At 48.3% G+C, this 15,508-nt stretch overlaps 1 protein-coding gene across 1 annotated transcript in view; it reads left to right on the top strand.

Annotated features, from left to right (window-relative positions):
• The first annotated feature begins 9,436 nt into the window (after nt 1-9,436).
• LOC133358234 (collagen alpha-1(I) chain-like) overlaps nt 9,437-15,508 on the top strand; it is a 33,309-nt gene continuing 27,237 nt past the window's right edge. Inside the window, exon 1 of the mRNA XM_061576478.1 lies at nt 9,437-9,801. Coding sequence (XP_061432462.1) covers nt 9,720-9,801 — 82 coding nt within the window. The 5' untranslated portion in view covers nt 9,437-9,719. The remainder of the gene's footprint in view (nt 9,802-15,508) is intronic.

Here is a 15,508-nt window from a genome sequence, read left to right as displayed (position 1 = left end):
GTGACTGCAGGGAAATTCATCTTCTTGGTCTTGCGGTAAAGTCACGTAGATAGAAAATAAAAATACAATTAGAATAAAAAAAACAAAATCCCACGACGTTTCGAATCGCACACAAGCGATCGAAACGTCGTGGGTTTGGCCAGCACCACACCCGACCGCCTTTGTCTGAGCTCACACCGATGCTAAAACCTATTAAACTATTTTTTATTTTACCAGGTAATGCCCCCACCGAAGCTATATAATATTTTTCAGAAGCGACCTGGTCATCACAAATGACGGCCTCAACGAAGTGGGCTTATCATCATCATCGTGTGGAAATTTATAGCGGCCAAATACTCTGAACGCGTGTTTCTAAATGTGGAAAGAAGACCCGGAGGGCCCAGAGAAAAAACCCACGCGACCACGGGGAGAGAGAGAGACACGCAAACTCCAAATATACAGCAGCAGGCGTCAGGGTCGGGATCGAACCCACGTCCTCCTGTAGACCAGGCGAGGTAGTTACATCTCCTAGCAACCGTGATGATGATGAGAAACACACAAACTCCAAAAATACAGCAGGCGTCAGGGTCGGGATCGAAACCACGACCCCTCCTGTAGACCAGGCGAGGTAGTTAACATCTCCTAGCCACCATGATAATGATGATGACGAGAGAGAGAGAGAGAGAGACATGCAAAGTCCAAATATACAACAGCGTCTGGGGTTGGGATCGAATCCACGACCCCTCCTGTAGACCAGGCGAGGTAGTTAACATCTCCTAGCCACCGTGAGAATGATGATGACGAGAGAAGAGAGAGAGACATGCAAAGTCCAAATATACAGCAGCAGGCGTCTGGGGTTGGGATCGAATCACGACCCCTCCTGTAGACCAGGCGAGGTAGTCAACATCTCCTAGCCACCCATGCCCCCTTAGTGAACGGACGCTCGTGACGACCGCGGTTGGGTTGGTCGCGCGCGACGCGATCCCTTTCCGGCGGCGGTGATCCCCGCACGACCCCAGATCTCAGCTCTCCCAACGGGGTCAACTCGGTGCCTCGACCCCGCGTTCGCTCCCCGCCTCCACGCGTCCCTTCTTCTGCCTTCTCGGTGTCGCTCTTGCAAGCGTGGGTCCCTCACCACGATCCCCCTTTTATCGTATCGCACAGCAACTCCGACCACGCGCACTTTTGCACGCACGCACTTTTTCACACGCGCACTTTGTGCACGCACGCACTTTGTGCACGCACGCACTTTGTGCACGCACGCACTTTTTCACACGCGCACTTTTGCACGCACGCACGCACTTTGTGCACGCACGCACTTTTTCACACGCGCACTTTTGCACGCACGCACGCACTTTGTGCGCGCACGCACTTTGTGCATGCGCACTTTTGCACGCACGCACTTTTTGCACGCACGCACTTTGTGCACTCACGCACTTTTTGCACGCACGCTGAACTTCTTTCGCGCCGCATGTAGCCAATTTTATTATTTCCCTTCTACGTGACTTTACCGAAAGAACCAAGAAGATGAATCCCTGCAGTCACGAAAGCTTTAAATCGAAATTCAATATATATGTTCTTTTTTTTATCGCGGTTGCCAAGCGGCCAGCAACACACAGCGCTGCTGGGAGCTCTCTGGCGGATAGGAGAGACTCGTGGCGATGAGATGAAGTGGTGCAGGTCGTCACAAGACGCCGCTGCCCTGAATGCCGTTCTGCTTCACGGACAACCCTCCTCTCTCCGCCGCAGAGGTTTGTGTCGTCAGGCTCGTCACCTCCCACTGGCAACCCTCCGGGTTTTTAGCTCTCCACATTAAGCATTAAACATGCGTTCGATTCTCGACCCTGACGCCTGCTGTATATTCCGAGTTTGCGGTGTCTCTCTCTTTCTCTCTCATCATCATCACGGTGGCTCGGAGATGTTAACTACCTCGCCTGGTCTACAGGAGATCGTGGGTTCGATCCCGACCCTGACGCCTGCTGTACATTTGGAGTTTGCGTGTCTCTCTTCGCGTGGATGTTGCTCCGGGTCCTTCGGTTTTTCCCCTCCACATTTATAATCAACATCACGCGTTCAGAGTATTCGTCTGCTGCTATTAATGTCACGTGATAAGCCCACTTCGTTGAGCTATCATTGTGACGGCCAGGTCGCTTCTGAAAAAAAACAACTCCATGGCTCAGTGGGCCTTACCTGGTAAAATAAAAAATAGTTTAAAGTTTCTTTGAATTAAAACTGTAACGGAGCTGCTTGGCTCAATGGGGCCTCGCCAGTTGAGATGATGTAAGTGTACGTATGTTGAACTTCTATCGCACCGTACGTAGCCAACTCTGCTAATCGGAGGTGCGGTGTGTGTACGTGTGTTGAACTTCTATCGCACCGTACGTAGCCAGACCATCTTCTCTCCCGATGCCGACTGCTGTGCCTTCGTGGTCGTGGCATCGCCTTGCGTGGGCCTGGACGGAGCCCAAACATATGGTGGCCAATCTGAGCCGCTAACCACAAAGCGCCTTCAGTGAAATTCCGATGGCCAGGGTAGGAACAAAAATATATAATAATAATAAATAAATACGCGACCAAAAACTGTTTGCAATTGTGGTTCCCTACGATGAGAATTTAAAAAAGCAAAGCAACGCCTTCTGACGTTAAAAGGTTCTGCTTTTTAAACCGCCGTGGTACCAGGAACTCCGTTGAGTCTGAGACAACTCGTATTTAAACGTGCAGCGTTAATTACGATTTTTTTTTGTGTGATAATTTAAAATATTTGCTGGAGGGGCGGGGGGAGTGGGGGGGAGGGGCAGGGGAGGGGCAGGGAGGGGCAGGGGGGCAGGGGGGGCAGGGAGGGGACTAAACGCGGCACGCCACAAAAGGCCCCATAAAAAAACAACCTGAGCTCGATGATTCTTGATTCCGTGCCACGGTTGTGAACGTCCACGTGTGTAGTGACTCTGTGTGCAACACATTTAAATATTTATTTTGTTCCTGGGTAGTAAGTGTTATTTCCTAATTGCCTATGCCTCAAAAGTACAGAAAAAGGCTATTATTCCACACAAACTTTGCTTTTGTGATCAGGACGATGATATTTTGAAATGTACCTATTTTCAACGAGAAAACGGGCGATTTTGTGTCTTTTCGTTCACATAAAGTCAGAAAAAAACAACAAGAATCAAAATTAACATGTATTTATACTAAAGTAATACAAAAATGACTATAAAAGATTTAGACACCAAGGCGCACTACCACAGGCGGGACTGGCCACAGCGGACCGAGTTCTCTGTAGGAGGAACAACGTCAAGTGGGAGCCACTGGTGGACCCCCGGAAAGTGCTGATGCCACCACTGCACATCAAATTGGGCCTTGTGAAACAATTTGTCAGAGCTGTAGATAAGCAGTCGGCAGCCTTCACGTACTTTCAAGACTTCTTCCCTAAACTGTCTGCGGCAAAGGTCAAAGCCGGTGTCTTCGTCGGACCACAGATAAAGAAGATCCTGGAGTGCAATGAATTCCCCAAGAAGCTCACTAGTAAGGAGACAGTGGCTTGGAACAGCTTTGTCGCAGTGGTTCGTGGCTTCCTGGGCAATCACAAAGTCGAAAACTATGTGGAGTTGAGTTGGTTGAGACTCTGGTGAAGAACTATGGCACAATGGGCTGTAGGATGTTCCTCAAAGTCCATATCCTTGATGTTCATCTTGATACATTCAAGGAGAACATGGGAGCGTACTCGGAGGAGCAAGGCGAGCGCTTCCACCAGGATATACTGGACTTTGAACGCCGCTACCAATGACAGTATAACGAGAACATGATGGGAGACGACATTTGTGGGTTGATTCGTGAAAGTGATTTACAGTATAATCGTAAATCTAGAAAAACTACTTACTTCTAAATCTTTTGTAGTAATTTTTGTATTACTTTAGTATAAATACATGTTAATTTTGATTCATATGGGTTTTTTCTGACTTCATGCGTACGAAAAGACACAAACGCGCCCGTTTTCTCATTGACAATAGGTACATTTCTAAATATCACTGTCCTGGTGACAAATGCAAAGTTTGTGGGGAATAATAGACATTTTCTGTACTTTTTAGAAGTCAGAAAAAACACAACTCTGATAATGTATGTGCACTGTCCTTGAAATTGATTGGTCCACACCCGAGACAGCTTTTCTCAGAGCCGAGTCTCACGTGGTGCTGGACCAGATGACGCCAAAAGGCGCACTCGTTACTGATGCTAGCCGTGGCCGGGAATCAAACCGGGCGTGTTGCGTAAAGCAACCCCACCCCCCCCAGCCCCCCGTTCTTCTGCTTTTATTGATTAAACTTTTTATTTTACCAGGTAAGGCCCCACTGAGCTGTATATCTCTTTTTCAGAAGCAACCTGGCCATCACGAATGACGGCTCAACGATCTGCTTCATCAGCAGCGTCGTGTAAACATTCATAGCAGCCAAATACTCTAAACGCCGTGACGTTGATTCTAAAAGCGGAGGGAAAAACCGGAGAAAAATCCACGCGACCACGGGAGGAGAGAGAGACACGCAAACTCCAAATATACAACAGGCGTCAGAGTCCGGATCGAACCTACGATCTCCTGTATACCAGGCGAGGTAGTTAACATCTCCTAGCCACCGTGATGATGATGATGAGAGAGAGAGAGACACGCAAACTCCAAATATACAGCAGCAGGCGTCAGAGTCGTGATCGATCCCACGACTTCCTGTAGACCAGGCGAGGTAGTTAACACCTCGCCACCACGGCAGCCCAATTTATCGAGGGATTTTGCTTCTTGACGGACGGGTAGTGAATTTACCAGCGCGGCATTCTGGGCTCTCCCCCCCCCCCCCACCGGACGTTCTTGGAACAAAAAAGTTCCAACTCCAGTGCTCACCAGGCCACCGTTCACCTTCCTCCACGGGCCGTGTGCGACGTGGGAACCCAGAGGCAGCCTCCGTATATGTATCGCAAGGTGCTCTGCCCCAATATTGCCGTGCTGTGAATGCACATTTTTCGATTTTCAGGACGCTGTCTTTCCGACAGCTCTGTTCTTCACCTGAGGACGGCTGCTAGCGTTGTGGCCGAAACGTCGTGAGCATTTTATTTGATCATGTTGAATTTTTATTATTTTATTATTTCCCTTCTACGTGACTTTACCGAAAGAACCAAGAAGATGCAAGTGCAATGGCAACAATCGTTCACACAGGAGGCTCGGTGCTACGTGTTTTTTTTTTCTCGTGCGTATGGGGAGCGGGGACATTTCCCATGCTCCACGCAAACGGCAACCTACTTGCATTGCGCGTTGGGATCCTATGATGGAATTTGAATGATTTATTTGAAGCTTTCGTGACTGCAGGAATCCATACTCTTTGGTTCTTTCGGTAAAGTCACGTGGGTAGAAAAATAATAAAATAATAAAATCGAAACGTCGTGATCTATAACACTGGTCAACAAAATAAAATAAAATAAATTCTGGCCTGGACTTTTGCAGCTGTTTTAGACTAATTTCAGGGTGCTGATTCCAAATCTGATCTCAGATTTGCTCTATCACATCTCATTTTTATGCTATCGGCATACCCCATTTTCATTGATTGTACCCGAAATTAACTCTGCGAGTCAGTGACTGCTTTAGTGTTAAAATATGGTGCTGTATTTTTAGGATAGTGTGTTTATAATATCATCTTATGTAGATATCCACATTTATTTAATACTTTTCTTCCGCAGTTTTTATTGAAAATGCAATATTTGATATCTCAAAAAAACCTGACGTGATAGACAAAAATGATGCCAGATTTGGAATCAGCACCCCAAAATTACCTTATAACCGTTGGAATACCTTATGCCAGAAAAATTGTGTTGACCAGTGTTATTTTTCTACCGACGTGACTTTACCGAAAGAATCAAAGGGTACATCTTCTTGGTTCTTTCGGTAAAGTCACATAGAAGGGAAATAATAAAATAATAAAAATAAAACATTATAAAATAATTCTCACGACATTTCGGCCACAACGCAAGCAGCCGTCCTCAGGTGAAGAACAGGTCTGTCGGAAAGACAGACCTGTTCTTCCCTTCTACGTGACTTTACCGAAAGAACCAAGAAGATGAATCCCTGCAGTCACGAAAGCTTTCAATCGAAAGAATCAAAGGGTATTTGAACTATTACTATAACACACGCAACCCCCAGCTGACCAACCTGCCCCTGCCCCTGGGCCACCGAGTTACACGCGTGAACTCGCCGCCAGCGTTGACCGATAGCGGTGAATGCTGGCGGGTGAACGCGATTCGTTTTTGTTGCGTGAACTGCCGCCGCTGTCTTGCTGACATCGGTGAACGCGATTCGTTTGGCGCTGGATGAGCGAAGCCGCTGTTTGCGTGCGTTGGTCTCACACGCGCCAACACCCGGGTACAAATGTTTTAAGCGAAATAAAAACACTCCCCCGGCAAAAATTCGCTCCCAAAATACCGGGTAGCGCCTCGTCACGCCTCCCATCAGCACCGTGGGCTACGTATGGTACGAAAGAAGTCCAACATACACACGTGCTTGCGTTACTCTTCCTGGATTTCTCTGTTGTTAGCAGTTGGGGGTAGAGCTTGTGATGGGCTGCAGCGCCGTAAAGGCCTTGGTCTGAATAACCTCTCTGATGATAATTGGATTTTTACCCTTCTATCTGGCAACAGAACTGACACCTTTTTACGAGGAGTCATGTTTGCATAGACCACAATACCTGCAGTCATAATGCAAACAAAAAGCACAACTCTGATAATGTATGCACTGTCCTTGAAGTTGATTGGTTCACACCCGAGACAGCTTTCCTTATAGCCCAGTCTCACATGGTGTTGGACCAGATGACGCCAAAAGGCGCACAACTCAAAGACAATGCACCACCAGAGTATGAGAGCTCGGGGTAAGCATTTACACCATTGGTTTTTTGTTTGCATTATGACTGCAGGTATTGTGGTAAAAAATGTGCTAGTTTTGTTGCCAGATTAAAGGGTAAAAAAACTATTATCATATTTTTTATTGGCAAATGAGGTACCAATGATGTAAACCTCTCTGATGCTGAGCGCACAGAGTCATTCACAGAGTCATCCACGGAGTCATTCACGGAGTAATTCAGGGAGTAATTCACAGAGTCATTCACATAGTCATTCACGGAGTCATCCACAGAGTCATCCACATAGTCATTCACATAGTCATTCACGGAGTCATTCACAGAGTCATTCACATAGTCATTCACAGAGTCATTCACAGTCATTCACATAGTCATTCACAGAGTCATTCACATAGTCATTCACGGAGTCATCCACAGAGTCATCCACATAGTCATCCACATAGTCATCCACATAGTCATCCACATAGTCATCTACAGAGTCATTCACAGACTCATTCACGGAGTCATTCACGGAGTCATCCACAGAGTCATCCACAGCTCCTTTGTTAATCCGGAGGAGAAGGTGTCCCCACACCATGTCAGTCGGGTTGACCGTACTTCACCATGCTGGTCACTGTGTGGGGTGAGAGGGTAGTGGAGTTCGATTCCCGCATTGGACGGGAATCGAACTCCTGGTGCCGGGTTCCCAGCGGAGTGCCACGACCACTGCACCACCGCTTTGCCTCTTCCCCGGTGCTGAGTCGTGAGAGCCAAGGGGAGGGATCGTGATGTTCCATGGAATCGTGGTGTTCCATGGTCCAGTGGTGTTCCATGTAATCGTGGTGTTCCATGTAATCGTGGTGTTCCACAGTTTCGTTTGGCTACTAATGCTGGTCCGGTTACCTGTTCTAGTTTGGTGATTCATTCTGGTTTGCAAGAGGCCGCTCCTCGCTGTGGCGTTGCCGGGTGCCGCGATCAGCGCCGCAGCCGGATGACCGCGTCCCTCTCGGTCAGCAAAGTTCAATCTACTCCGAGGTCACGCCGAGAGCGGCGAGCTGGCCGAGTCTCGACAGCTCCACTCGCGGGGCGATCCTTGACAGGAGGACATCGATATTTTTGTGGGTCTCGTCCCTCGCTGGCTCTTATAACCTTCTCTGCATCCTTTGTACACTCCCCCCCCCCCCCCCCCGTTGTTTCTCGGTTGTTACAACAGAAATGTGCAATGTTAATAAACACACAAGGTTTATTCATAATCAACGTTTTGGGGTTTAGATCGCGTTATTTATAAATGTGTCGTAACCCTCCACCACCCGACACGGCCAATCAGTAAAAAAGTGTCACGTTGACAAAAGACAAATAGTTCACTGCTTTAGCCGACCGGTGTGTTGAAGCGTGAACTATTTGTCTTTTGTCAACGTGACACTTTTTTACTGATTGGCCGTGTCGGGTGGTGGAGGGTTACGACACATTTATAAATAACGCGATCTAAACCCAAAAACGTTGATTAATAATAATATTGGTCGCGAAAGCCTACGTGTTAAACTGACACAGGGTTTGCTTAAACAGAGTGATGTTGTAACTCACGTGTCCCGTACCTAATTTGCGTTTTCGATTATTTAGCTTCTAACAACAAAAACAAATCTATCCACGTCTCGCACGCCCAGGGGATACGGAGTGCACCCCAGGTGAGAGAAGACGAACCGCTGCTTTACGCAAGAAGGGGCTCACGTCCCGAATGCCCTCGACCGAGTTCTATCTCCAGTAGTTGAATATATATGGAGAGAGAGAGAGCGCGAGAGAGCGATGTTCAAGTAGAAAAAAATCGCCCGCAAAGTCTCTGGGGGTTGTTTCTAAATACTCGGTGGCGAGGTGGGGTGGGCATCGTGAACCACCCTCACCCCACGTGGGTTTGCTTCGGCCACGTGTCGATCCTCCCACCCACCCACCCACCAACCCCCCCACCAAACCCCCCCACCCACCAACCCCCCCACCAACTAACCCACCCACCGACCCACCAACTAACCCACCCACCCACCCACCAACCCACCCACCAACCAACCCATCCACCAAACCACCCACCCACCAACCCACCCACCCACCAACCCACCCACCAACCCCATCGCCGCCTCTGCACCTGCGTGCATTGAGCAGCAGCGATGGTGTGGGTGGTGGGGGGGAGTGGTGGTGCAGCGGTTAGCGCGCTGCGCCACGAACCCAACCACCCGAGTTCGATTCCCTGCTCACGGCCACCATCACCAGCAGTGACGATTATCTGAACCTGCCCTGGGCCCTCCTCCTAGGTCGACTCAGCCTCAAACGAGTACCTGGTGGCAATACTGGCCCACCCACCCCCTCGTGTACCGGCCTTCACTCGCTAACAGCACTTTCCCCAACAGTCTGTTGAGGCTACACGGGGGTGGGGGGGGGGGGTTGCCTTTGGCAGGATAGGCGTGGGAGGAGGGGGGGGGGTGTTCATCACCGCAGTGAGAGCCACCACCACCACCCTCTCCGCGGGTGTCGTACGCTCGGATTACAAATTGGCGTGGCGGGAGTGAACCTCCTCCACCACTCAGAAGCTCGGGGCGGAGCAGCGTCGCCATAAAGGCGAAGGGGGCGGCATTCTTAAAGTCGTAAGCGATTGAAGCAGCGCGCCACTGCGTCTGCGAAGAGGGACTCGTCGACCGGTGCCAGGCAGTCCCCCCCCGTCCCGACCCCAATCACCACCTCTCGGTGGCGGCAACAGCGTCAGGAGCGAGCCCGTTATTAACAAATCCCTCTTCCCCGTGGGACTCCTTAATGCGCACGTGAAATATTGAGGACCTCTGAGCAACTCTGCTGCTGCGTGTCTGTGACCCCCCGTTGTGTCGCTCACGCCTGAGCACGATGATGATCCGGAGGACCTTTTGGCTGCTGGCGGTGCAAGCGTTATTGGCCGTCACTGTGAGATGTCAAGACGATGCACCCCGTGAGTCGAACTTTGCATTGTTTATGAGTTTGCGCGCGCGCGTCTGTGCGTGTTTGTGTGTGTCTCTGTGTGTGTGTGCTTCTGTTGGGAAATGTCACGCTTATGTGTGTCTGTGTGTGTTTGTGTGTGTGTGCTTCTGTTGGGAGATGTCGCGAGTGTGTCTGTTTGTGTCTGTGTGTGTGCTTCTGTTGGGAGATGTCACGGGTGTTTGTCTGTGTGTTCTTCTTTTGGAAGATGTCATGCGTGTGTGTCTGTGTTCTTCTGTTGAAAGATGTCATGCGCGTGTGTGTGTCTGTGTTCTTCTGTTTGGAGATGTCACGCGTGTGTGTCTGTGTGTTCTTGTGTTGGGAGATGTCACGGGTGTGTGTCTGTGTGTTCTGTTGAAAGATGTCACGGGTGTGTGTCTGTGTTGTTCTGTTGGGAGATGTCACGTGTGTTGTGTGCTCGTCTGTTGAGAGATTTCGCTCGGGTTGGCATGCGCCCACCGGTGTGGTTTGTCACAAGTCGCGTGTTTCTATTTTACTTTATTGTGGTGCTGCTAAGAGGAGGGAGCCCATTGAGACTGGGAGTTTTGAGTTTCGATTCGCTGTGAACGCTGGAAGGATCGTCACGCTCGCTTCGTTATGACGGCAACGGTGCGAATTAGCGTTCGTTGTTTTTGTTCTATCTGCAAAACATAAATAGTTTTAACTTTCGCGATTTCAAAATAAAACTTCTTTGGATTTGATGGCACGGTCAAATGTGACGTGCACCTTGGGGCGCTGATGAACTTCGCATCAACGCATTCCTCACTCTGGGTTACATTTAATTTATTTTTAAGCAATGGTGCCTTAAATTTTTATTTAAAGCTTTCGTGACTGCAGGGATTCATATTCTTGGTTCTTTCGGTAAAGTCACGTAGAAGGGAAATAATAAAATAATATTAATATAAAATACAAATTCTCACGACGTTTCGACTTGCTGTGAATTTCACACCTGATGATGATTGCTTGTGTTGCAGTCGAAACGTCGTGAGAATTTTTATTGTTTTATATTTATATTATATTATTATTTCCCTTCTACGTGACTTTACCGAAAGAACCAGGAATAACAATGGTCCCTTCTTAACAAAAACACATTTTGATTGAATGTGCGATGAATTATTGAACGCGTTGTGCATGACAGAACGCCGATTATAATTCATGATATCGTGAGTGTCACGCGAGGCGTATTTGTTATCGATCCATAAACATTCGACACTTGCTGTTATTTTGGTTTGCCAACCGCCGCTCTGCGTGAACGAATAACCCAAAAGCAAACAACAATTACACACCACGAGTTTATACACTTTTAGCTATTTCCTATAGTTCTTTATGTATTTATATCAATATATTAATTCGTTTCGTGTGACTTTCCTAACTTCCCCGTACACTTTGCGCTCACGTCGGAACGTTTAAATGTGTTGCTGTAACTCTCTGACCCCCGTGGTCCTACTGGACAGCTGTGAACAGAAGGAGCTTCATAGCTCATCGGATTCCTCCTCCGTTCCCAGTGATGGTCACGATTCGGATGAGCGCAATTATACAATGCGCTCGAATTTTCCACCGTGGCGGCATCAACAATGAAGTGCATTATACTGTTTGGTTATTTCGGTAAAGTCACGTAGGTAGAAAAAGAATTACAAAAAAGAAAAAATAAATTTCGATTTAAAGCTTTCGTGACTGCAGGGATTCATCTTCTTGGTTCTTTCGGTAAAGTCACGTAGAATGGAAATAATAAAATAATAAAAATAAAACATAATAAAATAATTCTCACGACGTTTCGGCCACAACGCAAGCAGCCGTCCTCGGGTGGAGAACAGGTCTGTCTGTCGAGCAGACAGAGTCTGTCTTCTCAACAAGAAAAAATACATACATAATGATATATAATAAAACAAAAATAATACATACATTATTATTTTTGTACCTACGTGACTTACCGAAAAAACCAAAGAGTATGGATTCCTGCAGTCACGAAAGCTTCAAATCAAAGTTAATTATCTTTGCTCGTTTCATTCATCGCGATGCTAATGGCAAATCGCAACACGACTAATCGGTAGGCTGTCTGTGGCGGGGTAAAAGTGTTACGCTTAAGTCAATGCATGCCGTGTCCACCCGTACGGTTTGCTCCGTATTCTTGTACAGGGAAATTGTAAAATGTTTGTTAAATGTTGTTCGATGTGATGAGCGGCTGTCATCATAATGGAGATTTGGGCTATCTTCTGAACCGAGGAATTCAGCCGCGGTGTTGTGACGTGAATGGTGTCTCTGATCATCGCTATTGCAGATACACAATTGCCCTTCTGAAGACATCGCTGTCAACCCATCACGGCTTACCCCGTGTTCTTGTACAGGGAAATTGAGTTTCGAGGTCCATACCGCGTACAGCCGTTTCAATACGGGCAACAAAATATAGGTTTTTTTTGTCTATTTGTGTTTCTCCCTTGTGATGGGACTTTGTAGGATGAACGTTGAGATTTATAAAGGGCACGAGGTGACCAATAAGGTCTGAATTGGTCTGTAATAAGGTAGGGCACTGATAAGGGGTTGACAGGTATGTCGTGGTGAGTGTAGTGGTGAGTGTACCAGTGGTGAGTAGTGGTTAGTGTACCAGTGGTGAGCGTAGTGGTGAGTGTACCAGTGGTGAGTGTAGTGGTGAGTGTACCAGTGGTGAGTAGTGGTGAGTGTACTAGTGGTGAGTAGTGGTGAGTGTACCAGTGGTGAGTAGTGGTGAGTGTACTAGTGGTGAGCGTAGTGGTGAGTGTAGTGGTGAGTGTACTAGTGGTGAGTAGTGGTGAGTGTACCAGTGGTGAGTGTAGTGGTGAGTGTACTAGTGGTGAGCGTAGTGGTGAGTGTACTAGTGGTGAGCGTAGTGGTGAGTGTAGTGGTGAGTGTACCAGTGGTGAGTAGTGGTTAGTGTACCAGTGGTGAGTGTGGTGGTGAGTGTGGTGGTGTTGATTGTGTATGTGTCTGTGTGTCCCCCATGTGATGGAACTTTGTAGGATGAACGTTGGGATGTATAAGGGGCACGGGGTGACCATTAATGTCTGAATTGGTCTGTAATAAGATGGGGCACTGATAAGGGGTTGACCGCTGTGTCAATGTACCTGCGATTCATCTTCTTGGTTCTTTCGGTAAAGTCACGTAGAAGGGAAATAATAAAATAATAAAAATAAAACATTATAAAATAATTCTCACGACGTTTCGGCCACAACGCAAGCAGCCGTCCTCAGGTGACGAACAGGTCTGTCGGAAAGACAGACCTGTTTGCGTTGTGGCCGAAACGTCGTGAGAATTATTTTATTATGTTTTATTATTTTAGTATTTCCCTTCTACGTGACTTTACCGAAAGAACCAAGAATATGATTCTCATCAGATTTCGGAAGCTAATATTGGGATCGTCGTCATGATCATCATCATCATCCTCCTACTCCTATCACAATTAAGTTCTCTACTCGAAGTTAACAACAATGCTGTGTTGCTCATTGGTCCCCCCACTGCAGCTCGGGGCAGTCGTGCCGAATGTTCCTCGCCGATGCTTCCCTGGTTCACCGCCGGCAGTTGTCCCCAAACCTTCCCTGCCTCACTACCGACCATCGTCTTTGGCTGACCGCGTGCGGACAACAAATATGGGCGCATCCCACCTGGATGATCCCACCGCGATAGGCGACGCGGATGTCTTTGGGGGTCGAGGGGTTGGTGGCGGAGTGCTTCGAACCCGGCCACCCGAGTTTAATTCCAGACCGCGGTTGACGTCAGTCAACCCTGGTGTGCAGGAGGTCGTGGGTTCGATCCCAAACCCTGATGCCTGCTGCTGTATATTTGGAGTTTGCGTGTCTCTCTCTCTATTATCACGGTGGCTAGGAGATGTTAACTACCTCGCCTGGTATACAGGAGGTCGTGGGTTCGATCACAACCCTGACGCCTGCTGTATATTTCGAGTTTGCGTGTCTCTCTCATCATCATCATCATCACGGTGGCTAGGAGATGTTGACTACCTCGCCTGGTATACAGGAGGTCGTGGGTTCGATCACAACCCTGACGCCCTGCTGCTGTATAATTGGAGTTTGCGGTGTCCCTCTCTCCCTCTCTCGCTGTGATCGCGTGGATTTTTCTCTGAGCCCTGCGGGTTTTCCCCGCCACATTTGGAATCAAAGTCACACGTTTACAGTATTTGGCTACTGATATTCATTACCACGTGATGATAAGCGACTTCGTAGAGCTATCATTTGTGATCGCCAGGTCGCTTCTGAAAGAAGAGCTACATAGCTCAGTGGGGCCTTACCGGGTAAAAAAACCCAAAAATATTTCATAGTTTTATACCTCAACTGGTCCGAGGTGCCCACACCCCCTTACCCACAGCTTCACCAGGCTGCACTGACCAGCGTGGTGAAGTATGGTCAACCAGACCACCATAACCAACACGGCATTGGGTAAGGCCTTCATACAGCGGTGGATTGACAAACGGCTGGAAGTTATGTTTTCATTGATTTATTTATATTTCCAGATGTTGCTCATTTAATCTACGGTCCCCCAGGGATATCATTGTCTCTGATCCGATGTAGAACGGCATCGTTAATGTTCGCCCAGCCGAGAGCCCCAATTCGATGCCAGAAGTCTCGTTTTTTTGCAGGGAGACCTTTGCGAACACTGTCTGTAGTTTCCCTTCGCACCGTACGTAGCCAACCATGCTCATCGGCGCAGCGTTCAAGTGCAGCCGCTTTTTGGCTGCTGGCCGTCGAACAAAGTCGGGTGACCGCACCGCGCGCCACATTCAGGTTGTGCTGCCGCGGCCGTCTGGAACGCTCTTCCTCACGACATTCGGAAGCTTCTGGGAGCTGCGCGATTGTAAATCGTCGTCTCGATCGACACACTCATTTCTTCAGAACTGATTGTTGTGCGTTTAGTTTGTTGTACACAACCCCCCCCCCCCCCCGCACATCGAATTCGATTAGCGCGGTTGGCTACGTAGGGTGTGAAAGAAGTTTAACGTACATACGTGCCAGCTCAGGGTTAGGGGTGGGGGGTAGAGCCAGGTAACGTGGCCTTGCTGGTGGTACCATTGGTGCGCTGTGCATGGACGGGAGCGATATTCGTGAGAACGCTCCCCCGGTCATTGGGCTTGCGCTTCGAGCAATCGAGCGATGAGAATTCGTGGCCGGTGAACCCCCCAACAAAGCGTCCGAGGCTTTGATTTGCAGCAATAATTGAAAACGTTATTCGTTTTCAATGATTGGTTCATGGTCATCGTCTTCATCACTCCCGTCTCTTCGACCACCCACTATCGTCGTCATCATTGTCGTTATCGTCGTGGAAAACAAAAACCCATCGCTGTCCACCCATCACGGTTTAACCCGTATTGTCGTGCAGGGAAATTGAGTTTTCAGGTCCATACGGCATACAACCGTTGCAATACCGACACAAAAAAATGTGTTTTGTCTATTTGTTCGTGTTTCATCCCTCGTGATGGGACTTTGTAGGATGAACGTTGAGCTGTATAAGGGGCACGGGGTGACCAATAAGGTCTGAATTTGTCTGTAGTAAGGTAGGGCACTGGTCAGGGGTTGACAGGTATGGTAATGTGTGACGTCACCACTACCATCATTCTCAGCATCATCATCCTCAGCAGCATCGATGTCGTCAGTATCATCAAACACATTTGTATTGCGCCCTTCGCCAGCCAGTCGGGG

Source organism: Lethenteron reissneri, chromosome 61 (genome assembly GCF_015708825.2).
Source record: "Lethenteron reissneri isolate LAM-NWPU_2019-01 chromosome 61, ASM1570882v1, whole genome shotgun sequence".
NCBI lineage: Eukaryota > Metazoa > Chordata > Hyperoartia > Petromyzontiformes > Petromyzontidae > Lethenteron > Lethenteron reissneri.
Note: the sequence above shows the minus strand (reverse complement) of the source record. Positions and strands in the feature narration are given on the sequence as shown.